The sequence below is a fragment of the Myotis davidii genome, unplaced genomic scaffold (assembly GCF_000327345.1).
Source record: "Myotis davidii unplaced genomic scaffold, ASM32734v1 scaffold1036, whole genome shotgun sequence".
NCBI classification, from domain to species: Eukaryota; Metazoa; Chordata; class Mammalia; order Chiroptera; family Vespertilionidae; genus Myotis; species Myotis davidii.
In genome coordinates, this window is record NW_006287260.1 from 1,703,749 (window position 1) to 1,728,277 (window position 24,529).

The 24,529-nt window shown below is 42.0% G+C and overlaps 1 protein-coding gene across 4 annotated transcripts in view; it reads right to left on the minus strand.

Annotated features, from left to right (window-relative positions):
* Positions 1-19,378, minus strand: part of STK38 (serine/threonine kinase 38) — a 109,752-nt gene extending 90,374 nt beyond the window's left edge. For all 4 annotated transcript variants that reach the window (XM_015560865.1, XM_015560864.1, XM_015560863.1 and 1 more), the window contains exons 1-6: positions 19,244-19,378; positions 12,521-12,572; positions 11,550-11,672; positions 9,594-9,677; positions 5,108-5,231; positions 2,864-3,018 (exon numbers count right to left, since the gene is read on the minus strand). In XM_015560865.1, the coding sequence (XP_015416351.1) occupies positions 2,864-3,018; positions 5,108-5,231; positions 9,594-9,677; positions 11,550-11,672; positions 12,521-12,572; positions 19,244-19,374 (669 nt within the window). In that variant the 5' untranslated portion in view covers positions 19,375-19,378. The remainder of the gene's footprint in view (positions 1-2,863; positions 3,019-5,107; positions 5,232-9,593; positions 9,678-11,549; positions 11,673-12,520; positions 12,573-19,243) is intronic.
* Positions 19,379-24,529: the final 5,151 nt, after the last annotated feature.

A 24,529-nucleotide genomic window follows, 5' to 3' on the forward strand; every position in this document is an offset into this window, starting at 1 on the left:
AGCATGAATGGAGAATTCACGCATACAAGGCTCCTAACTTGGTGCCTGGCACATAACTAGCCCTAAGAAAGAGGCAGGTGTTCTTGATGGTTAAATTGCAAGTAGAGGAGGTGAGCCCCAAAACAGGGGAGGGACTCCGGATGCTCAGTGATCTGCGCGGCTCAAGGTCACACACTCAGAAGTGGCGTGGCCGTCTGAGCCCCGATGACTTCAACGTGTGCGGTCATTCCATGCTACCACCTTCCTTCAGGCCCTAACATACAATTTCCCAGGGGACAAGGCTACAGCAGCCCTGCTCAGAGGACAGGTTTTATTTTGTTTTGTTTTTAAAGAAACTCCATTAGATCCCGGCTGGCATGGCTCAGGGGTTGGGTGTCCACCTTGAATCAGGACACAGTTCCATTCTGTCAGGACACATGCCTGGGTTGCTGGCTCGATCCCAAGTGTGGGGTGTGCAGGAGGCAACCAGTCAATGATTCTCTCTCTTCATTGATGTTTCTGTCTTTCTTTCCTTCTCCTTTCTTCTCTGAAATCAGTATTGGGGGGGGGGGGGAATAAACCCCATTAGGGGTGTGTGTGTGTGACACTGCCAAACAAAGATAGCTTTGAGCCTATTAACCTGGTATCTTTGTTTTCAGATCTGCAAATAACTTGTTCTACAAGTCAAGGAACAGAGTTTAATTCGTAGTTCTCATAATTACATGTTTTACCTGGACACCTCTAAGAAAAGAGTGTGTCTTAAAGAGCAGTGCCTGGAGCAAATGTTATGCAAGTCTACATTTTTCAGGGAATTCTGTAGCTATTCTGAGTATACAGCAGAAACTCAAAACTGCTACATTTTCAATTCAACAAACTATATGGCTGAACACACAAATGAGCCTGCTTGTGAGAACATTTATTCTACAAGTCTGGGCTAGCATATTACAGAGAGCAAATGTGCCCCTAGCAGGGCCCTCCATGCCTCCCTAAGATTTAGCCTTCAACGTTTGCTGAACCTTTACATAGACTACAGGGTACAACTACGCCAGCACTAAGGCATCGGCGGTACAGGACCAGTGCCTGTGAACCCAAGACCAACGAAGTAGGGCCAGTGCCTTATTAAAAATATATCTAGACTTAATGACACAGGAAAATATTCTCATATACATTAGCATTTTAAATACCAAGAATACCAAGCTATTTACTTTGAGGATCTAATTGTATAAAAATTATTGACACAAACAAAAGATACTGAAGCTATTATACCAAAATAGTGCTTATCTTTGAACAATGAGATTATCAGTACTTTTCTTCTTTGTAACTCTCTGCATTGCTCAAATTCCTACTGTGTATGTGCATTATTCTTATAACGAAGGAAGAGCTACTAACCAGAAGAAATTATCTGACAAATCTCCTGCCCTTTTGAAACAGAAAGATAAGGGTTTTTAAAGAAAAAAATTCCGGTTTTTTAGCACAGCAAGAAAGTTATAAATTTACTTTTCTACTTAAAACAATTACACGTAACAGAACAGAAGGCAAGAACTTCGGAGCGTCTCTTGATCAGTATGTTCACTTTACAGGTAGGTGAGGCCCAGAGGTGGAGAGGCTTCCCAGGAGGACCCAGCAACCACCCAGCACAGGGGGTTCTCTGCGGATCTGCTGTGAGTTTAAGACCCAAGCAAGTGAGCTCGTTTGCATGTCTAACGATAAATATAAGACGACCGTTACAGGGGCTGAGCAGCCTTTTTTTTTTTTTAATATATTTTTTTATTGACTTTTTACAGAGAGGAAGGGAGAGAGATAGAGAATTAGAAACATCGATGAGAGAGAAACATCGATCAGCTGCCTCCTGCACATCTCCTACTGGGGATGTGCCCGCAACCGAGGTACATGCCCTTGACCGGAATCGAACCTGGGACCTTTCAGTCCGCAGCTCTATCCACTGAGCCACACCGGTTTCGGCGTGAGCAGCCTCTTAAACAGAGGGCATAAGATCTGGAATCTGAACTTGTGACAAAGGGTGTGGTGCTTGCTGCTGTGCCTCACTTCCAGGTTCGTGGCTGGGTGCCTGACTGATGAGGCTGCCCGACAGAGGGGTTCTGAGTACGTGATGCGTCGATGTAAGTATCTGCTGAGGAAAGATGATGATCTTCGGCTTTATTACAAAATAACGTTCTAAATCAATTTTACTCTTAATCATTTTCAAATGTCCTTTATTTTTAAAACATTCAATCAAATAACAGAATCATGCCGTGGCCGAGTAGCTCAGTTGGTTAGAACATCATCCCGATATGCCAAGGTTGTGGGTTCAATCCCCAGTCAGGGCACATACAAGAATCAACCAATGAATGCATAAATAAGTAGGACAACAAATCCATGTTTCTCTCTCAAATCAATAAATAAAATTATTTTAAAAATTATAGAATCATAAACCTTTCAGAGAAAGGAGGTAACAGCAAACGTACCTGTTTTTTTTTTTTTTAAAAAAGAGAGGCCCAGACAGTGTGGCTCAGTGGTTGAGCATCGACCTATGAACCAGGAACCACAGTTCAATTTCCAATCAGGCTCATGTCTGGGTTGCAGGCTTAGTCCCCAGTAGGGGGTGTGCAGGAGGCAGCCGATCAATGATTCTCTCTCATCACTGTTGTTTCTTTTCCTTTCTCTCTCTCTCTCTCTCTCTCTCTCTCTCTCTCTCGCCCTTCCTCTCTGAAATAAAGATACATTTTAAAAGAAAGAGAGAGAAAAACACACAAGGTAGTTCACAGCTCCACAGCTTCCCTACAGTGACTGCCATGGCAGTGCAGGTGTAAAGCAGAGGCTGCTCAGATTGGTAAATACACCTGAGTCATGCTGCTCCGCACCCGCCCCACCCGCCCCGTGGTACCTTGCTGTCCAGGAGAAGGTTGTCTGGTTTGATGTCTCTGTGGATGAATCCAAGCTGGTGAATGGAGTCTATGGCTAACACTGTCTCTGCTATATAAAACTGAGTCTCCTCCTCTGTCAAAGTGTCTTTTTTCATCAGGAGGGTCATCATGTCCCCTGTAAACAAGAAGATACAAAACCACCACACACACACAGCACATGAGTAAGCCAGTTTTCAGGTGTGCCTGCCCTCCTACCTGCCAGCATAAGGCCTCTGCTGTGTTCCAGAGCCTGACACACACTACCACTATGGGCAGAAACAGGAAGTCGTTTCTACAGGTAAAGTTCACCGCACGGGAGCAAAGCACTTCCGCCTGAGCTAACTGATGCTTGCCACCGAGCTATGGTTTCCGCTTTACTTTGAGAGAAAAAGAAAACTTCTCTCACATTAAAAAAAAAAAAAAAGGAAATTTGCTTATGATAAATTTTTGAACTGGGAATAAAAGCTACTTCACTTTTAACTTCGCACAAATATCTGCAAGCTTCTCTAGGACCAAATGGCATTTCCACATGGGATAAACTGCCATTGTTACAGAGAAAGGTAAACACTGGGGAGGCTGGAAACAAGCTCTCCAACTTCTACTTTCAAAGGCAGCAAAGTGCTTGTCCGCAGAAGCTAAAGTGAACATCTCCACAGAGACCGTGCGAGAGTTGCCTCCCCAAAGTGCACACTGATCATCTCCCAAGATCAGGGGGTTTTTTCGTCCAGTGTTTTATTGTATTTAAATATACACTAATATGCTTTATGCAATTTTTACAACACAGCATCAATAGTTCAGCAATTAAAGGTAACCTCCTTGTTTTCTGCAAAGTCAAAACGTAATTCTTTCTGCTTAATACCAGCAACATAAACTGGCAACACAAAGGTTCTGATCCTAACAAAGCAAACATGCACAAGTAGTTAACGCTTAGAGAAACAGGAAGGGCTCAGTTTAGATCTCATAAAAAGCCATCTATGTTAGAAAATAGGGAAAAGAGAAAGAAACCTGGTGTTAACAGAGCATCGTGCTGCTTTTTAAATTTCATTTCATTTATAACTTTTGGGGGACTTTAAATTCTTAGAGAAAAGTGGATATTTTACCCCCAGGCAAAAAATAATCAAACCTTTTATTAACATGCTCTCTTTTTTGACCCAAGACTTGAAAAATATGAATCCCTACGCACTCCTGGCAGCCACACATTGTCTGGAGACACACTAGTGGCACGGGGATACTGTCCTCAGTCCAGCTCTGAGGGAGCCGCATGGCCTTACACTGGCCCAGGAGAGACACCAATGGCCCCACCTGGGGAGCCTGTCCAGATCAGAGAGCTCAGGCCAGATGGTCTATGGCTCTGTAGGCCAGCTCCACCCAGGGCAAAGGGCAGGGTCCAGGAGACATGGGAGGCTATGGGAGATTGTGCAGGTAAGGCCTGGGGAGCACATGTCCAGGGGCTGGTGACTATTTAACAATTGGCATCTAAATAATAAAGTTTGTCCTTACGCTATCAGTCTCTTTTCTCATCTTCATCAATTGTTAATAAAAAAAATTACTGATGACCCACCCTAGATCTAACTAAAGGCTGTCATAAGATCAAAAGGTTATGCCACAATAGTTGCTTTGCTGTAGATCAAAAAAAGAAAAACTTTTCTTTTTTTCCCCACCCGTCTGCTCACAGTTCATCTGCTCGCTGGGGACAGACTGTGTTTCCCAGAAGAAATGGTATGTCCTGCTCTGGGTTTGTTTGGAGCTGCCTCAGGAGATATACATGCTGAGTTACATAAACTTAAAATTTCAGAAATGAGAAACTGAAGCTGGCTACTAATACAGGTAATGAGAAATTCACTCCTTATTAGTATGTTATAGAAAAGGAAACAAAAGAATTGAAGCAAAGAATGTTATAGTTTCAATTTTTTCACTTAGGTAACTGATTATACATGATTCCCATTGACAGGAGAGCAGGCAGAGTCCCTAGTTTATTCCTATATATTTAGAAGAAAAAGAAAGAAATGTCCATCTGGAATCATGAGAATGAATGAGAAGGTTACTTTTATGGCACTAAGAATTGTAGAAAGGCACCCAGCACAAGACAGGTTATTGACTTCCTTTACAGACCTAAAAAAGATAGAGAAAGTAACTCTGTGAGCACGGATTAGAAAGGAGGGTTAATTGAGGTAAGAAACCACAGAACAAAAAGGAAAAATGACCTTTCATCGTCAAGTAATTACCTCCAGGCAGGAACTCCATGATTAGGTAGAGGTTTAGCTTATCCTGAAAACTATAGAACATTTTCACAACCCACAAACTGTCTGCCTCCACTAGAATGTCACGCTCCGCACGAATGTGGCCAACCTGGAGGTATATGCATTTGATTAATGACAAGACTTGCTCTGCTTTATTAGACTGTATATTTGCTTTAAACAATTTAAATACTATTTTGAGTATTAAACTGTGATGATGCAAAAGATCTAATTTATACTTAGGCAAACCTACTAACTCAAAATTGACAACATTAGACTTGAAGATATTTGATAATGAAAAATTAAGTGATGAAAGTTTTTTAAAATGGCAAAATGAATGGCTGTAATGCAAATGGCAACTTTAACAGTGCTAAAAATCAACCTCTGATTAGTCAAAATTACTATGATTTTGCATCTTTTTGTTCTCATACCGTAGTCCCTCCTTACCGGAGAGGGATACTTTCCAAGACCCCGCGTGGATGCCGGAAACCAAGGATAGCATGGAACCTTATATATACTATGCTTTCATACTGATGATAAAACTTAACTTGTAAATTAGGCACAGTAAGAGATTAACAACAATAACTCATCATAAAATAGAACAATTATAACAATATCTGTGATAAAACTTATGTGAACATGGTCTCTCTCACCAAATATCCTATCGCACTGTACTCACCTTTTCACTTAAAGGAAGCGCTTACGGCTTCTCTGTGGCATACCTGATTGCCAGCATCACTACTCTCATGCTTAGGGCCATTCTACAAGCCCTGCTACACCACATCAGTGCACCGCATCACCGAGACGGCTACTCGGTGGCTAACAGCACAGCGTAGACACACGGGCAAAGGCAGGCTCATATGCCAGGCAGATGGAGCAGGATGGTGCAAGATGACATCACACTACTCAGAACGGTGCTCAACTTAAAATGTATAAAGTGTTTATTTTTGGAACTTTCCATTTAATGTTTTCAGACCACAGCTGACCACAGGTAACTGAAACCACGGAAAATGAAACTGCAGATAAGGGGGCGACTAATGTAATCTTTTATGATAAAGGTAAGTCTCAAGATGAGACTCTCTAAACAAGTCCTGGTCCAGGTGTGCAAAGGTATCGGCAATGATGGTTCTAGAACACTATGATACCACAGCATGTAGGGCGCTGCTAGGCACAGAGGATGTGCTCAATAAATTCTTACTGAACTGAAATATAAGAACACCTAAGGGAAGTTTTAGGTTCAGATGTATGACATTTCCCGTTTCCTACTCTTACTGAAATATCTAGCTAAGGAGACCAAGTTGCCGAAGGTTTGGGAGAACTGGAATTCATTAAAATAATGTTTTATTATGAAATTTGCCTTATCTAATTTAATATATAACAGTGATCAAAACAGTGCTGCATATTATCAAATCCCACCCCCTCTCCTCTTATGTAAGTGTCACAAGATGCAAAGTTGGGTTGAATAAGACTTAAATTTATTAAACCCAGTCCAATCCTTGAAGAGATATTTTGGTCTTAACATGCCACAGGGCTTGGGTTTACAGTATGTTCAGAGGCAAAGATGTATCGAGGTTCACAAACTGGCACTCCTGTTGGCAAACTCACGCAGTGTTCTATTGCTTGTTTTTTTATTGGAATGTCTTTAGCAAAGCCATGCACTCTTCCCTATGGACACAAATCCTCCCCCTTCTCCTGTCTGACACCTCTCCTGCTCATTCTTCCCTGCTAACTCCCAGGGGCCTGAAGGCAATGGAGTTTACTTACTATTTGAGTTTTCAATTGCTACTGAAATTGTTCAAGACATTTTTAAATAGCAGAAAACATACATTCTTACATCTCCCTTGCAGCACGAGGGTGGGAAAATGGGACACAGGGTGATAAGGACAGTGTATGAATCACGACAACGCCCGGTAAAGCTACTGCCTTTGCTCAGCTTTAACACAGGACCAAAGCTTTTAGAAAACACTAATGCCACTTGCTGAACAGCAGTCGTGGCTTTGACACAGTCATTACCAGACACAAAGACAGTACAAAGCAGCCCTCACCTGCCTCTGCTCCCCGGCTCCTGCTAAGGCTACTCCCTGCTGCAGAGCACCGCTCGCGTTGGGGGACAGAAGGTGACTACAACATTCCCTGTGTGTCGAGGGGAAAGCTACAGTCCCTGGGAGCTCCCCTTGCCCTTCTCTCCTGGGGCTGAATCGGCAGCTAGGACGTCAAGATCTAGGAGTGGAGTCAGGTGGATAGAGGGTAACGGACAGAAGAGCCAGAGGTGCAACTCCCACCAGAAGTTCCCCTTCCCCTGCTCCTTAAATATTTAATGAGCTGCTACCTGGGCACTAGGAAAACAGAGACACAAGTCAGTCTTCTCTCCGATGCTAACACTAGACTTGGCATCACAACTGGAGGTTTTCCTTTTGTGCTGGGAGAGAAACATGAAGAAACTAGCTAAATGCTGGTCTCTTATCCTTTAGCATTTATTTCCCAAGCAGCAAAACTGTCCATCCTGTGGGACAGAGTAACAGTCTGAATTCTCAGTGGGCAGCTCTAACTCTTGCTCAGTTTGGTAAAAGCAAACAAAAACCTTTTCCTCTGAATAAGGCACCTACCTATGCCTGCAAAAAGGTAGGCTCTGAGCCTAAACTCTGCCGGCCACACTCAAAAGTGATGGCCGTGCACTGGTCTACTTCCATCCGACCCAGTATAACCAGTTGCTCCTCTTTCAGGATGGCTAGCCAGGGAGAGCCTGGGCCAGTGACTTTAACTGACCACCCTGAGGTCAAACCTTAGGGCAGCGGTTCTCAACCTGTGGGTCGCGACCCCTTTGGCGGTCGAACGACTCTATCACAGGGGTCGCCTAAAACCATCCTGCATATCAGATATTTACATTACGATTCATAACAGTAGCAACATTACAGTTATGACGTAGCAACAAAAATAATTTTATGGTTGGGTCACAACATGAGGAACTATATTTAAAGGGCCAGAAGGTTGAGAACCACTTCCTTAGGGAGTTAGGTTCAACGGCAAGATGGACTCAAATCCTAATTCTAACCAACACTTTCTTTACTTTCATGTAGAAACACTTTAGCAATTAATTCTGAAGAAGGTACAGTCTTTGAGAAAATGGTTGACAGTGTCTGAATCATCTCTGTCACCAGGCTACGGAACTGGCACATGCTAAGAAGGACTAACAAATGAGAATATGATGTGTGTTCTTTACAATGTTAACTGAATGTGAATTATTTGATAAAGAGGGGTTTTGAGCCTTGGGTAAACCTATGGGAAACAGTCTGGTAAAAATAAAATGTACTTGTGAAATACAAAATATTCTGACTAATCAATACAGTTTTACAGTTTCCTTTTCAGGATCAACTGAAACTCTTTTAGTGCTTACAGCCAAACCACACACAAATTTTTAGATAAAATATAAATAGGGTGTGTGCATTTTTAATAGGTTGGTGTTAGCATAAACTATAGTGTCTGAAGACTTATGCCAGGGTATTTGATACTCTCAATGGAAATTCCTGGGAGTCTAAAGCTTCTGGGTAACATGAAAATTAAAGAGAAAATATAAACTCCAAGTGTCGAGCTGGGACTTAAATGAAGCCTCAGTGACTGCACCTCCTCTGAAGAGGCAGAAAGGGCCGGGCGGGGCCAGCCTCCATCCTGCTCATGGGCTGTGTCTGAGCTCTCCTTGTCCTCCTGCAGCATCGGGTCTTTCACAGGGTATCTGCAGGCATCACCCACCATCATCTGTTCTTGAGCAAGCAGCTAACTTAAACTAGATTTACAGAATGTCTGCAGTCTCTTTCTTAATACACTGTCCAATATTTAAAATTTATTTTGCATAAACTACTTACGTATCTTATAAATCTATTTGCAAAGTAGGCTTAGGCTTTAGAAAGTGTTCTTATTCATGAATGAAGAATCTACACTGCTCTGCCATTTCATATTTTATCAAATTCATTCAGAAAGACTTCTCTTCCAGGTGAAGAGAAGCTACTCTGAAAATCCAACTTTGGTGTCAGTGTACAGAATGAAGTACGCTAAGTCACACTGAGATGGCAAATCCCAAATTCTAACGCCTAAGCCTCAGTCCCAAGGTGTGCGTACAGTTTCTCTCTCTCAGCTCCCAGTAAGGAACACGCCACCACATCGAGTGTTACCTCAAAATTGGCTCATTACAAAGACAACTATGATCAACTGGGATTCATAGAGAACGGGTGCTTCTCTAATAGGCTTTCAACTTTTTAAAAGATTGCATATAACATAGAAATATTATTTGTACTTTTAAAATATATGTAACTACTACTTCTTTGTTGGATAAAAAAAGTAATATTCTACAAATATTCATACATGACAGAGCTAAAGAAAACTGTAATAAGAATATACATTTCAAATAAGCAAAAAGAACAGTTTTAGGAGACAAAAAGTTCATCAACTAACTAAAATCCCAACTACAATTGTGCTTTACCTGCTCTTTTTCAAGCATATCTGCTTTACGGAGTATTTTCATTGCATACACATGCCCTGTATCTTTCTTCTGAACAAGCCGAACCTAAAAGTTATTAAAAGAATGCCAAGTTAGAAGTTCACAATGCCAAGCTAATGCTTTCATGTGTTATAGGAAGTAATATTTAAACTGAAAAAGTATAAAAATATTTTTAGAAATATATTTCCATTGATTTCAGAGAGGGAGGGAGAGGGAGAAAGACATAGAAACATCAATGATGAGAGAGAATCATTGACTGGCTGCCTCCCGCATGCCCCCCACTGGGGATTGAGCCTGCAACCGGACATGTGCCCTTGACCAGGAATCGAACCATGACCTCCTGGTTCATAGGTTGATGCTCAACCACTGAGCCATGCCAGTCGGGCAAAAAGTGTAACAATTTTAATATAAGCAACTAGCAAGAACAAAGCAAAATAAGATGCTTTCTGAAGTCCAAAATAGATATTTTACACCCAGTGAAATCAGTGCTGGAAACATCTGCTTTGGCTCCCTAATAGGACAAAACGACCTAACTCAGGACCCTCACTTTCAAACTTAAGGACTCATTAAACCCGTGGCTCATGTCATGCAGTCGGCTCAGAAAACCTAAGTAAGTGATTACAGCAATGTTTAAAACAACAGCAAAAGCTCATGTGTAGGAAGAATGTCTTGAAGGAAAAAAACTAAATATAACTAGGGAAATGGGATTTTATGCAGTTTTCCTCTCTTCTTAATTTTCCAATGTTTTTCAGAGAGAATAAATAAATCAATGAAAAGAAAATTAAGAGTCTACAACCCCCCCAAAAAACCTCTGGCAATTCCCTGCACATCCTTCCCTTCCTCTCCCAGCACATGTATGTTTTCTTCTCCCCACACCTTTCTTTTCCTGCTTGAGCCCCATGTCCCTTCCTCACTGAGCAGAAAGCAATTTAGACGTGGTACTGTCCATTTCCCTCTCTTAAGGGCCAACAGAGATTCTGAATGCACAGGGATCAATTTACTCTTCCACCTGTGCTTTTGAATATACACTTACATTTCCCCGAGGGTACAGGGTTGCCATACCTATTATACAAAGACTAGAGGCCCGATGCACGAAATTCGTGCAAGAACAGGTCTTCCCCTGCCCCTGGCTGCCAGCACCGGCTTCCCTCTGGCACCCGGGACCTGGGCTTCCCTCACAACCCTGGCTTCGAATGGAAGGTCGTCTGGTCTAATTAGCTTATTACGCTTTTATTATTATAGATAATGAAACTGTGGCCACTCTGGATGTTTTCCATTAACGGAAATGACATTGCATGGGCTCATGCACACCCTCCTCACCAGACTGCTCTTGTGACCAAGCAGGATGCATCTGCAAGATTAGCTGGGACAAAGCTACATATTCTCTCAACTCTCTGCCACTATCTACATAGCTCATTTCTACAAATCCTGTCCCTCAGGGCCATCTTTTTAGAGCTGTACCAGTCTTGCAGGAAAAAATATAGAGTGGAGATATGCTTTTAGCTCACTCCTGGAGAGGCAACCTGTTACATACTGGGAAAAACAAGAGCTTTAAGATCAGGAAACTTGGGCTGACTTCTGGTACCACTGGATGTTATGTTGCAGTGTCAATGGCTGTGACACTTCAACATATATCCCCTCTGAGTCACCCATCAGTTACTGTCATGATTACAGGAGAAAAACAATATAATAAGTATTGGTTCCCTTCTACCTTTCAACTCTCCTACATCAATATTTAAAACATCAACATCATCAGAGAAAAACAACCTGAGAGCTGGGACAGTGGAGCGGGGAAGAGGAGGCAGACAGAGCCGTGAGGGTGTGGGGCTACCCCATATTTCACTTATGTCAACAGTCAGGAGCTCATGGCACATAAGAAGCTTTGAGGTGCTGTGGGCTTTCGCTTTGGATAAGTAGCTGTAGCTGTGGGGTTTTTACCTCACCAAATGCTCCTCTGCCTATTACTTTTAAGGACTCAAAATCTTCCAATCCAAGTCTTGTCCTCTTCAAACGAAGAAACTCTGTTTCCTTCCGAGCATGAGCTGATCGCCTGAGTCGTTTCTAATGTTTAAATAAAGGGGGAGAGGGGAGAGGGGGAGGAATTGAAATTCCCCAACAAAGTCATACTTGTGACTTTACCCATCTGGAAACCAGAACCACACCAGTGCTCACTCCCCCCCTCCACCCCCCAACCTTCAGATACAGAACCACACCACACTGAACAGAGTGGGTGCCTCCCCTCGGGGCGCGTCACCCACCTCCCTCAGCCATCCACCATTCCAGCCCTTCTAACGAAGGAGGGATGACCCACATTGTCCTTTAACCTTCATTATCGAAAAGTGTGTGTGTGTTTCATTTCCCTCTAGGTTTTTTACACATTGCAGTTCATTTTACCACCTAGTTTTCTATTATCTCTGTAAGTCTGGGGTACTTTTCACCATTTTCCTGGGTTCTGTAACCTATTCCTATTTTTGTAAGCATTTCCACTGCCACTTCAGGTCCCTGCGCAGTCATTAACTGTGCTCCCCACCACATCGGAGGCACAGAGGAAAGGGCTGACCTGCCTTGAATATGATTTCAGAAGTTTGTCCCACTTCTATGGAGCCTCTCCAGTGAATTCTGTAAAGATGCTATCCTGTGCTTTTTAACATTTTAAATTGGTTTCATCTCTTCCTTTTCTTGGAATTCTAAGTTAATGCGAACTGACTTGCTACGATTGTACCCGGAGAGGTTCCTCTCCTGGCGGCTTACTCGTTAAGGACGAGGGCCTCCGCCCAGAAGCACACAGCCGCCCGCGGGGCTGCTACGCAGAGCCTTCCCGGGCATGGGCTCTCAGACTAACAACGTGCTGAACAGGATACAGCCTCCCATGCTGAGTTTCAAGGGAAAAAAATTCTGATTTTAATTACCTCTTCATCCTTTAGGCCTTCTTCTTCCATCACTTTTTCTAACTTCTTCTGTCTAAAAATAAATAAACATGTGAAATAATATATGAATGTAATTTTCTGGAAAGCGTATACAAACATAAGAATTGTTTTTTAATGACAAAAACAGGTAGATCTTAAAAGATCTCATTAAAGTAACAAATTAGTTACTAAGACAAATGAAAAGATTCCCATTCATTAGTTCTACATTTTGAAACAGACTGTATGTTAATGCAACAATCTTATTTCGAAATGAAAAGTTCTCTCTCTTTTTTTTTCCCTGTCAGAACTGTATTTCCTCCTTAACAAACCACAAACAGCTGGTGTTTGATAACCTCATATCAGGGTGTTTCTCTCCCTCTCCCCGATACCTACTTCCTTTATTTTCACATCTTCTTCCTCCTCCTTGCCACAAAGAATAATAAACAACGAAGATAAAATGCAGAATTTGGATATGCAAGAAAGGTAATTGGTGGGGGGGGGCACCTGTGAGGTGAGGAGGGGGAGAGATTGAGTAAAAAAGCCCCCCAAAAAGAGAGAAAAAAGTCATGGAGACAATAGGATGGTGACTGCTGGGAGGAGTGGGGAATGGAGGAAGGTGGAGTAGGGTATGGGGAGGATAAATGGAGATGGGCAGAGACCTGACTTGGGGTGGTGAACACACAATACAGCGTACAGATGATGTATGTAGAATTGTGCACCTGAAACCTGTATAATTTTGTTAACCAGTGTCACCCCAATAAATTCAATAAAAAGGGAGGGAAAAACCTTAAGAATTCTAAATCCTTGGAGTACTGAATTTAGAAACTGTATTCAAGAATATTTTTATCTATTTTAATACTGATTTGATAAAACCAAAAGAAATAAAACTTCCTTACAACCAATTCCCTATAACCTTTACTTATTCAGCATAATCAATGAAAGCAAATGGGCTGGGATCTCCCCTCCACCACTCAGCATTCCAGAAGACAGGCAATGTGAGCAGGCAAAGAGGAGGAAGAGTACAGGGCACATGAAGTAACAGCATGCAGTCTAGCATGTCTGGGCGCACAGCACTTCTGCGTGCCTGGCTCTTAGTCTGCAGATGACTGAGAACTGACAGAGACTTGTGCACAAAGGAGTGATGTGATGAGATTTCTATTTTAGAATGGCAACCAGCAGTAATGAGCTAATGGACTAGCAGGAAAAGCACAGACAGCAAATTAAAAGCTATTGTAAGGATTCAGCTGTGCAGTAAAGATCTGGAACTAGGACTGGAAACCTAGAGTGAAGTGAACAGAGCTATTGCAAAGATGACCAACTGGCAATGGAAGTCAAGGGAAAGATCTTAGAACTTCTTCTGTGGGAGGACAATGATGCCACTAACCAAGATAAGAAACACAGAAGAGGAACATGGAAAGACAATGAGTTTCCTTGTGGTCAATGAATATGTATTACAATAATACTATTTAGTTTAAATGAATATATTGTTAGAAATCATATTACAAACCGACAGGATCAGATGATGAGTAAGAATTTGTGTCTAAACACTCAGGAAGTAAAAAGATCTACTCTGCCCCCGATGGGAAGAAGTAAGAATCTGCATGACTGCGATCCCACTTTTCTTCTCCTAGTTCCCAGGATATCTTGGGATATGCCTCTATGTGTGCTCATGTACTGGAGTGAGAAGGCTGTACTACTGGTAGTTTCAGGAATGTAAATTAATTGCCTTTCAGTGGTTAAATAGTTGAAGTAGAGAAGAATAAGAGTCAAACAATCAATAGCAAGAACTGTAAGAACTCAACCATGTTCCGCTCTTTTTGTGCCTTGAGTGTCAAATATTATCATATCTTCCAACTACATGTTTTCTGAATGACCACATCAGACTGGGCTAGAAGTCAAAAGTGCTATCACACAATGTGTGTCACAAAGACAGCTCCTTTTGACTATAGTTTATTTTTCAAAAATTTATTGAGAGAGAGAGGACCCAGGCCCTAGTCAGGGTGCATGCAGGAAGCAACCAATCTATGTCTCTCTCACATTGATGTTTCTCTCTCTGTCTCTCCCCCGCACTTCCACTCTCTCTCTCTCTCTAAAAAAAACAACAACAATGGAAAAATATCCTTGGGTGAGGATAAAAAAAGATAGACAGAGAAGCAAAAACTAAAAGACAAGACAAGAAAATAAAAGAAAAGAGAGGCGGGAAGAGAGAAGAGAGAGAGAGAAGGGGAAACATTAATTTGTTGTTCCACTTATTTATGCATTCATTGGTTGATTCTTGTATGTACGCTGACTAGGGATCGAGCCCTCAATCTTAGCAAATTGGGATGATGCTCTAACCAACTGAGCTTCCCAACCAGGGCTTTCTGACTATATTTTATTCTGTTTTCTTTTTCTTTCTTTTTTTTAAATACTTCTTTATTGTTGAAAGTATTACATATGTCCCCATTTTTCCCCCTGTGTCCATGGGTTATGCATATATGCATACAAGGTCTGACTACATTTTAAATCTAAATTCAAACTGAGAAGTTTTGCACAGCTTTATCGCAAGTGTAATTAAATTCGTTTCAGAACACCTGACTGAGAGTAAAGTTATCAGAATCAACCCCTTGAACACAGATTCTTTCATTAGAGAATACACACACACACACACACACACGCATACACATACATAACCCTAATATGCAAATATTAGGTGAAACAACCAATTGCTATGACGTGTGCTGACCACCAGGGGGTATACGCAGAACATGGTGGGTGTCGGCAGCAGGCGGCAGAGCACAGAACATGGCGCTCGGCCATGGCAGGATGGTGGAGCAGGTGAGCAGGGGCGCCAGACCAAGGTGGGGTGCCGGTTGCTATCATTGGGGCAAGCCTCTGGTGGTTACTGAAAATTCTTTGCTCCCCCTGTGCCACGGTCGCGCCCAGCGCTCGCACCTGCTGCCGGCGCTGGAGCCACCGCTAGCACCTACTGCCGGTATCCAGGGCAGGCCCCAATCACTCGTCACTGTCAGCGGGTGCAGGCGGCGGCTGCCAGCTCCCATCACCCCTCAGGGCTTCTCCACCTCCCCTTGCTCCTGAGGGATGATTGGGGCCCCAATCTCTCCACGCCATCAGCGGGTGCCAGTGGGGCCGGGGCCATCAGCACACGGGAGTGGAGGCAGCGGGAGCAGGGCTGCTGGCAGACAGGAGACCAGGGGGTGCAGTGGGAGGGGCCAGGCAAGGGCACGGAGGGTGGGCCCAGGCCCGCCCCTGTGCTCACCGCAGCCTCTGCAGCCCACAGTTCCTTTCAAGGTGCATGAATTCATGCACTGGGTTCCTAGTATATCCAGAAAAGGCCTATCATACAGGATAATCCCTGGTAATGATGTACTGGGGCCAAGTCAACGAAGACCTTGAAGACACCAAAATGGCAAGCATAGCCTGAAAGGAGGCTTGACATCCTCTGTGAGACGATACCATTGAACTACTGGACTCAGTAAGATTCGTGGCGGCACTGTGATTATACAAGAAAGTGGCCATGTTTTTCAAGATGCATACTGAAGTACACAGGATTGAAATGGCAGATGTTTGAAATGTGCTTTAAAACACAATAACAAGAAAAAATAAAATATAAATGATGAAACAAATTTAGTGAAGTCTTGATAATTACTGAATCTGAGGAATGACTATATAGTAGTTCACTGTATTAGTCTTTCCATCTATGTGCGTATTTAATTTTTTGTTGTTGTTAATCCTCATCCAAGAATATTTTTCCATTGATTTTAGAGAGAGTGGAAGGGAGGGGGAGAGACAGAGAAGGAGAAACATCTATGTGAGAGACATACATCGACTGGTTGTTGTTCCTAAACACACCCCACCAGGGCCAGAGGTGAAGCCTACAGTAGAGGTACATGCCCCTGACCAGTACTGAACCCAGAACCTTTCAGTCCTCAGTGACGCTCTATCCACCGTACCAAACAGGCTAGGACGTATGTGTGTATTTAATGACCCTGGCTGGGTGGCTCAGTTGGTTAAAGCATCATCCTGATATGCCAAGGTTTCGGTTTTGATCCCTGGTCAGGGCACATACAAGAATCAACCAAGGAATGCATAAATAAGTGGGACAACAAGTCGATGTTTCTCTCTCTCTCAAATGAATGATTCTAAAATTTATATGGAAATACAAAGAAGCTAAAATATACAATGCAATCTTGAAAAAAAAAAGAACTAAGTGGAGGACTTACACTACTGACTTCAAAAGTTACCATAAGGCTACAGTAATGAAGACAGTGTGATACTGGCACAGGGATAAATAGAACAATGAAACAGACTGGAGAGCCTAGAAATAGATACACACTTATATGGTCTTAATTTTCAACAAGTGTCAAAGCAATCGAATGGGGAGAAAAATAATCCTTGCAACAAATAGTGCTAAAATAACTGGATATCCATACAGAAAAAAATACATCTCAACTGGAGAGCATTATGCTAAGTGAAATAAGCCAGTCAATGAAGGAAAAATACCACATGATCTCACTCATTCACGGATAATTGAGACCTTTATAAACTTTTGAATTTGTAATAAAAAATTAAAAATTAAAAAAAAAAGAAAAAAATCCATCTCAACTCCTATTTCATATCACACACTTATTAATTCAAGATGGATCATAGTACTAAATGTAAAAACTAAATCCATAAAACTTCCAGAAGAAAACATAAGACATCCTTATGACTTGGGTGTAGGCAAAGGTTTCTTTGAGGTCACAGAATGTAATAACTACAAAAGAAAAAAAATGCCAATACTAAAAACTTCTGCTCACCTAAAGACATCATTAGAACAATGAACCGGAAAGCCACAGACTGGAAGAAACTATTTGCAAAACTTGTATATAACCACGGGGCAGTATCTAGAATATATAAAGAACTCCATACAACTCTATGGCCAAAAATATGAATAAACACTTCACAAGAAAATATACAAATGATCAAAAGCACACTGAGAAATGTCCAACATCATTAATCATCAGGGAAATGCAATTAAAACAACAGTGAGATACCACCGAACATCCACAAGAACAGCTGTAAGTTAAAAGACTGACAACACAAATGTTAGCAAAAATGTAAAGCAACTAGAACTCTCAGACACAGTTGGTAATATTTTGGGAAAAGGTCTAGCAATTTCTTATAAAACTAAACATGTGCCTACATATGTTTATGACTTAGCAACTCCACTCCTAAATTTACCTAGGAACTGAAAACAAATGTTCACAGAAAGATCTGTAACAAATGTGCATAGAAACTTATTCAAACAGCAAAAAATTGAGAAAAACCCAGGTGTTTATCAACAGAATGTATAAACAAACTGAGGTATAGTAAAAAAAAAAAACAGAATGGTACTCAGCAATATAAAGGAACAAACTACTGACACAATAGCAACATGAATGTACCTTGAACACATCAGGATGAGTGAAGGATGCCTTACTCAAGTGAACACTCACTCTATGGACCTATTAACATACAGGCAAGGCCATCAATGGTAGAAACAAAGTCATAGCAATGGTTCCTAAGGGTGAAGGGACATCCCAGGAGTGAACCAACTTTCTGGGACAATGGCAATGGTTTATGTCTTGACAGAGGTTTAAGTAATACAGGTGTAGGCATTTGTTGAAACTCATCGAATGGTAACCCTTAAGATTGTACATTTCATTACATGCAAATTTTATTCCCTTAAAATACTGAACTCTAGTTCATATACAAGCAGAAATAAACAGAAAGTAAAATATACTGACATCTGAAACATGTACAGCAAAACAGATTAATGAATGGATAGAGGAATGGATGATAAAACAACAAATTATTTTTTAAACAACAAATGATTAATTGCAGATTTTAGATGATGTATTTATGGGTATCCATTGTACAATTCTTTCAACTTATCTACACTTTTAAATATTTTCATAATAAAATACTGGGAATAAATTGTAATTATGAGTTACTACATGCATAATATACACCAGATAAATAACAATAGCTGCTACTACCACCATTAACAAAGTGATTATTATGTGTAAAGCACAATGGTAGGTACTCACAAATGTTAAGTCTAATCCCCATTTTCCAGATGGGGAAACTGATACACAAAAAGACGAAGGAACTTGTTCCAACCTCATACAGCCTACTACATGGTAAAGGCAGGATTATAAACCCAAGTCTGACTACATAAGAGCTGCTCTTTCCATTACATCACACTGCCTTAATGAACTCCAAGGATTTGAACCAATTAATTGTTTTATCCTGCCATGGAATATGAGTTATTGGCTCAGTAGTAGAAATGAGGGGGTTATAATAGCAAGGGCTTTGGAAATCAATGACACTGCCATTCTACTGTAATGGGATAGGCTATAAACATGGCTGCTGTTATTCTTGTCTCCTTTCAACAAGAATATGAAGGTGCTTTTGAGCCGAAACCGGTTTGGCTCAGTGGATGGAGCGACGGCCTGCGGACTGAGGGGTCCCGGGTTCGATTCCGGTCAGGGGCATGTGCCTGGGTTGCGGGCACATCCCCAGTGGGAGGCGTGCAGGAGGTAGCTGATCGTTGTCTCTCTCTCATCGATGTTTCTGACTCTCTATCTCTCTCCCTTCCTCTCTGTAAAAAATCAATAAAATATATTTTTAAAAAAATGAAGGTGCTTTTGATACCAGACATAAATGCCAAAAACATGACACAATTTGCTTAAAATTCTTTACCTCATTTCTCGTTCTTCATGTTGAGCGATAAGATTGCTATAAAAATTCTCCAGCGTCACTTTGGTCATTGTCACCCTTTCTTTTGTGTGATTACTCATGGATGAGCAAGGTGTTGAGCTGGTCATTGCCATGGCTGCTAGAAACAAAGGAAATAAGGGGTTTTAATCTCAGAATTAGAATCTACCAATTATGTGCTCTCCTACCTTATAGGTAGGAATGTAAATTCGTACAACTTTTATGGAGGACCAACAAGTAAATTACAAAAGCCAGACAAACACTGGGTGAAAATAAGTATGTATTAATGTCCCATGACCCAGAAATACCACCCCTAGGTAAAAGACCTAGAGCAATTGTCACACAGGCTCTTAAGGTAGCATGCACAAGGATGGACATTTCAGGGGATGTTCACTGTGCCATCATTTGTTATGGGAAGTTAGAGGCAATTCAGTAAACAAATAAATAAAACGTTGTGGATGCATACAAAAAAATACCTTGTAGCAGTCAGAAGCAAATCTACCTGTACCTAAAAGTGGCATCAATATATCTTTAAAAGAGTTTGGCATTTTTAAAAAGAAAACATGATCACAATACCATATGAGTAAATTAAGAATATATACTATAGACACTGCAATTCCTTGCCATCTAGGAAGCTACCTTGGAGAAATCAAGACCCATAAGGGTTCATACATAAGAAAGTTCGAGGCAGCATGTAAACAAAGGAAAACTAGAAATAACTTGAATATCCAACAACAGAAATGATTACATTATAATAAGTCATATAATGAAATAATATGCAGATAATTAAAATATGTTCAGCCCAGCAGCGTGGCTCAGTGGTTCAGCACCTACCCATGAACCAGGAGGTCACGGTTCGATTCCGTGTCAGGGCACATGCCCAGTTTGTGGGCTCGATCCCCAGAAGGGGATGTGCAGGAGGCAGAGGATCAATGAGTCTCATCATTGATGTTTCTATCTTTCCCTCTCCCTACCCTCTCTCTATATAAAATCAATAAAAACATGTTTAAAGTAAATAAAATATGTTCAAATGTTTAATGTCAGGGGAAATGTTTCCAATCCAAGTAAAAAGAATATGTTACAAAACAGAATTTTTCCATGATCTCAATACAATAGATCTTTTATTCTTGTTTATGCTTTCCACATTTTCTATATTTTCTTCAATTACTATGTACTATTACCATTAAGTTATCAATAACTCTTAAATTTACAATTTCTACAGTTTAAAAAAAATCTGACTAAAACACTCATCTATAGGTATATATGTACTCTCATATGTCTATTTGATAAATATTCATTCTATATTTAAATTTACTAGTTAAAACAAAGAGCTATGATGGAAACAATATTACAAAGAAAAAAACTAGACCATAATTTTAGTGACAAAAATATCAAAAAGAGCCGAAACTGGTTTGGCTCAGTGGATAGAGCATCCGCCTGCGGACTGAGGGGTCCCAGGTTCCGGTCAAGGGCATGTACCTGGGTTGCGGGCACATCCCCAGTGGGAGGTGTGCAGGAGGCAGCTGATCGATGTTTCTCTCTCATCGATGTTTCTAACTCTCTATCTCTCTCTCTCTTCCTCTCTGTAAAAAATCAATAAAATATATTAAAAAAATATATATCAAAAAGAAAAAAAAAAGGCACCCTACCAGTACATATGACAAAGCCAATACTAACAGTTTAAATAGCTAATAGAACATTTTTCCCTAAATTTAAATCTCATTTCCCCCCAGAAATTTTTGCCAACCTATATTGGCCAGATTGTTCGCCAACCTTGAGTTGCTCCAGCACTAATGTTCATATTTTATCCTTATTTTATCTTCCTACCATGCAAGTTGACTCTAAGTCTGTGTTTTCATCCTAAAATAAAGCTGACTAAAAAATGAGAGGCTAAGGTCCACTTTTAAAGGTAGTGCATTTTATGAAGTTCTCTCAAGGTTCTCCCCTTAATACTCAGTAGATTTTTTGCTTTGTAGATCAAACTAAGGCTTTTAAGGAATGTGCAAACACTTGTTATTACTAAGAAAAAAGACAACATTAAGCAGTTTTATAAAATACTCATGGGGAAAAACAAATAATCCTTTCAGAGCAAAGAGGTTCAAAATCAAGGCTCTATTTCAGAGTCAAACATTTTGATTTCATGATGTGCCAAAATGACCAGTACAAATTCAGACACTAAACTCAGCTCTACCTTATTATAAAACTAGAAGCCCGATGCATGAATTCTTGCACGGATGGGATCCCTTGGCCTGGCCTGTGATCAAGGCCTATCAGGGGGCAGTTGGCTGGGGAGAGGAGCCCTGGGAGGTTGGCCAGCTGGGGGGAGGGTCCGCAGGAGGTTGGTTGTGGGAGCGCACTGACCATCAGTCGTCTGCTCCTGCGTTGAGCATCTGCCCCCTGGTGGTCAGGGAGCATCATAGTGACTGGTCGACTGGTCGTTCGGGTGGTTCAGTCGTAATGATTGCTTAGGCTTTTATATATATAGATGTTATATATTTTTATGGGACGTTTCTGTTAATACCAAAACAAACTCAAGCGTTTATAGGATATCAGAATTTAAAAACACACAAAAGCCTGGCTGGTATGGCCCAATGGTTGAGCACTGACCCAGGAACCAAGAGGTCACCGATTCTATTCTTGATCAGGGCACATGCCCGGGTTGCAGGCTCAATCCCCAGAGGGAGCCATGCAGGAGGCAGCCAATCAATGACTTCCTATCTCATCAATGTTTCTGTCTCTCTATCCCTCTCCCTTCCTAATAAAATAAAAAAAAATCAAAAAAAAATATTTTTTAAAACACACACACAAAAACAAACAAACAAAAAGCCACCTCTGTTTGGCCCTGGCCAGTGTGGCTCAGTTAGTAACGCACCAGAAAGGTCTCAGGTTTGATTCTCCATCAGGGCGCATACCTGGGTTGCAGGTTTCTACCCCTGCCGCTCAGGGCACTTAAGTGGAAGAGGCAGCTGATTTATATTTCTCTCACATCGATGTTTTCCTCTTTCTCTCTCTGTCTCTCTCTGTCTCTCTCTCTCTCTCTCTCTCTCTCTCTCTCTCTCTCACTCTCTTCCCCTCTTTCAAAATCAGTGAAAAATGTCCTTGGGTGAGGATTAAAAAAAACTCCTCTGTTTGGTTTTGGGTGTGGTTCCTTATTTGTCAGCCCCTATCCTCTCTCCACCCACAATGAAAACCACATGCACTCTAAGTTGGTGAAGAAATTTTAAAACCAGATTTAAAAACAAGTCTGAAGCAAGTGAGCACTTTGTACTCCACTCCTCCCTTATCTGTAAACTTCTAGAGACCCTTTATATATTTTAACAACTGAAATTACTTCAAACCTAAAAAAAACAACTAGAGAGAGTTTAAGTCTGAACAAATAGTACCTTCCATATAATAGGTAGAATATACCTAATAAATATCAGTTGAGCAACTAAGTTAGTGATTTTTCAGTTGTCAATAAAGCTAAAAGAACAAAATTACATTTACATCGATGAGCATATAAAGACTGGGGGAGGGGGGAGTTTTGACCCATTTAAGTGGATGTCATGACTTACTAAACTTCTTAAAAGATTAAACAGATTAAATTCACTCAAAGATGTTTATGTAGTAAGGACAACAAATTTTCCAGCAGAATGGTTTTCGATCTTCACATACAGCCTCTAATGTAAGGCAAAGGGTGCACTGACCTTCCCTTTGATCTTTCTTCAAAACCTTCTCCTGCCCTGGCCAGTGTTGTCAGTGGTTAGAGCTTTGGCCATGCACTGAAGGGACTCACCCAATTCCTGGTCAAGGGCACCTACCAGGGTTTCGGGTTTCACCTCCCCCATGTGCGACCAATTGATATGTCTCTCTCAGATCTATGTTTCTCTCTCCCTGCTCTCCTTCCTCCCCTCCAGTCTCTCTAAAAAATAAAAAAATAGCCCTAAATAGTTTGGCTCAGTGGATGGAGTGTCTGCGGACTGAAGGGTCCCAAGTTCGATTCCGGTCAAGGGCATGTACCTTGGTTTCAGGCACATCCCCAGTAGGGGGTGTTCAAGGAAGCGGCTGATGGATGTTTCTCTCTCATCGATGTTTCTAACTCTCTATCCCTCTCCCTTCCTCTCTAAATCAATAAAATATATTTTAAAATAAAAATATCAATGGAAAAAATATCCTCAGGTGAGGATATGAATGAACAAATGAATGGAGATCAAATGAAAACCACTGCTTGACCCAATGCAGAGATTTACCTGATTGACTTGACAATGGTAGAGCTACCGGTTCCTTAAGACTCACCTATCTAATCTCTCTTACTGAACTGTAAGCCCCTGGAGAGCAAGCATCCTGTCCTCTACTGCTTTCAGAATCCTCCCCCCATCTCACGTGCAACACTGTGCACTTGGTGAGCACCTTACAAAAAGGTTACGAGGAGCCCGGCTGGTGTGGCTCGGCGGGCGAGGGTCCACCCGTGAACCAGGAAGTGGCAGTTGGATTCCCAGGGGGAGGCGTGCCAGAGGCGGCCAATCAATGGTTCTCTCATCATTGATGTTTCTGTCTCTCCCTCTCCTCTCCCTTCCTCTCTGAAATTAATAAAAATACATATTTTTTTAAAAAGTGTACTAGGAAAACGGTCCTCGTTGATGACCATTACCAGGAGTTGGGTGTGGGGTGGGGCATGGTTTCCTGCAGGGAGCTGGAGAAGAGCTGATGTTGGGGTCCCCTCCTCTCCGGAGGAAGCTGGTGTTGGGGCAGAGCGGAGCCTGGGACTGTGGTGGCTGTCTCATGTTTGGGGAACCCCATCTACTGCCTGGCTAATTCTAACTCAGAGCCCAGGCGCACTGGGAGGGAGAGGAAGCGCAGGGTCTGCACATTCCAAACAGAACAAGTTTCTCTTGGCCTCTTGGGACCGATTCCAAGGGCGACCGGGGGACCTGGTCTGTCCACGGGCCGCTCCGCACTCTCGGACACAAACTTCCCTCGAGTCCTTCCGACTTTCCTTCCTTCTCTCTCCTTAAGAGAAGGGTCCTCACGAAAGGTCCCTGCGATGTCAAGGTTACCTGGGCCCCGGGACCCACACCGGACCGGGGGAGGGAGCGGGCTCCAAGGCCCCACGCCGGGCTTTCGACGGCTCTGCCTCGACGGCAGCTCTCAGGGCCTCGGGCTCCAGGAAAGGGAAACGGGGGTGAAGACGGGTAATGAGCGAGACCCGGACGAGACAGATGGCAGCGCGCAGACAAAGCTGGCAACGCGGGAAGGAGCGCCCGGCTCCCCGCCCCGACTGCACACGACGGA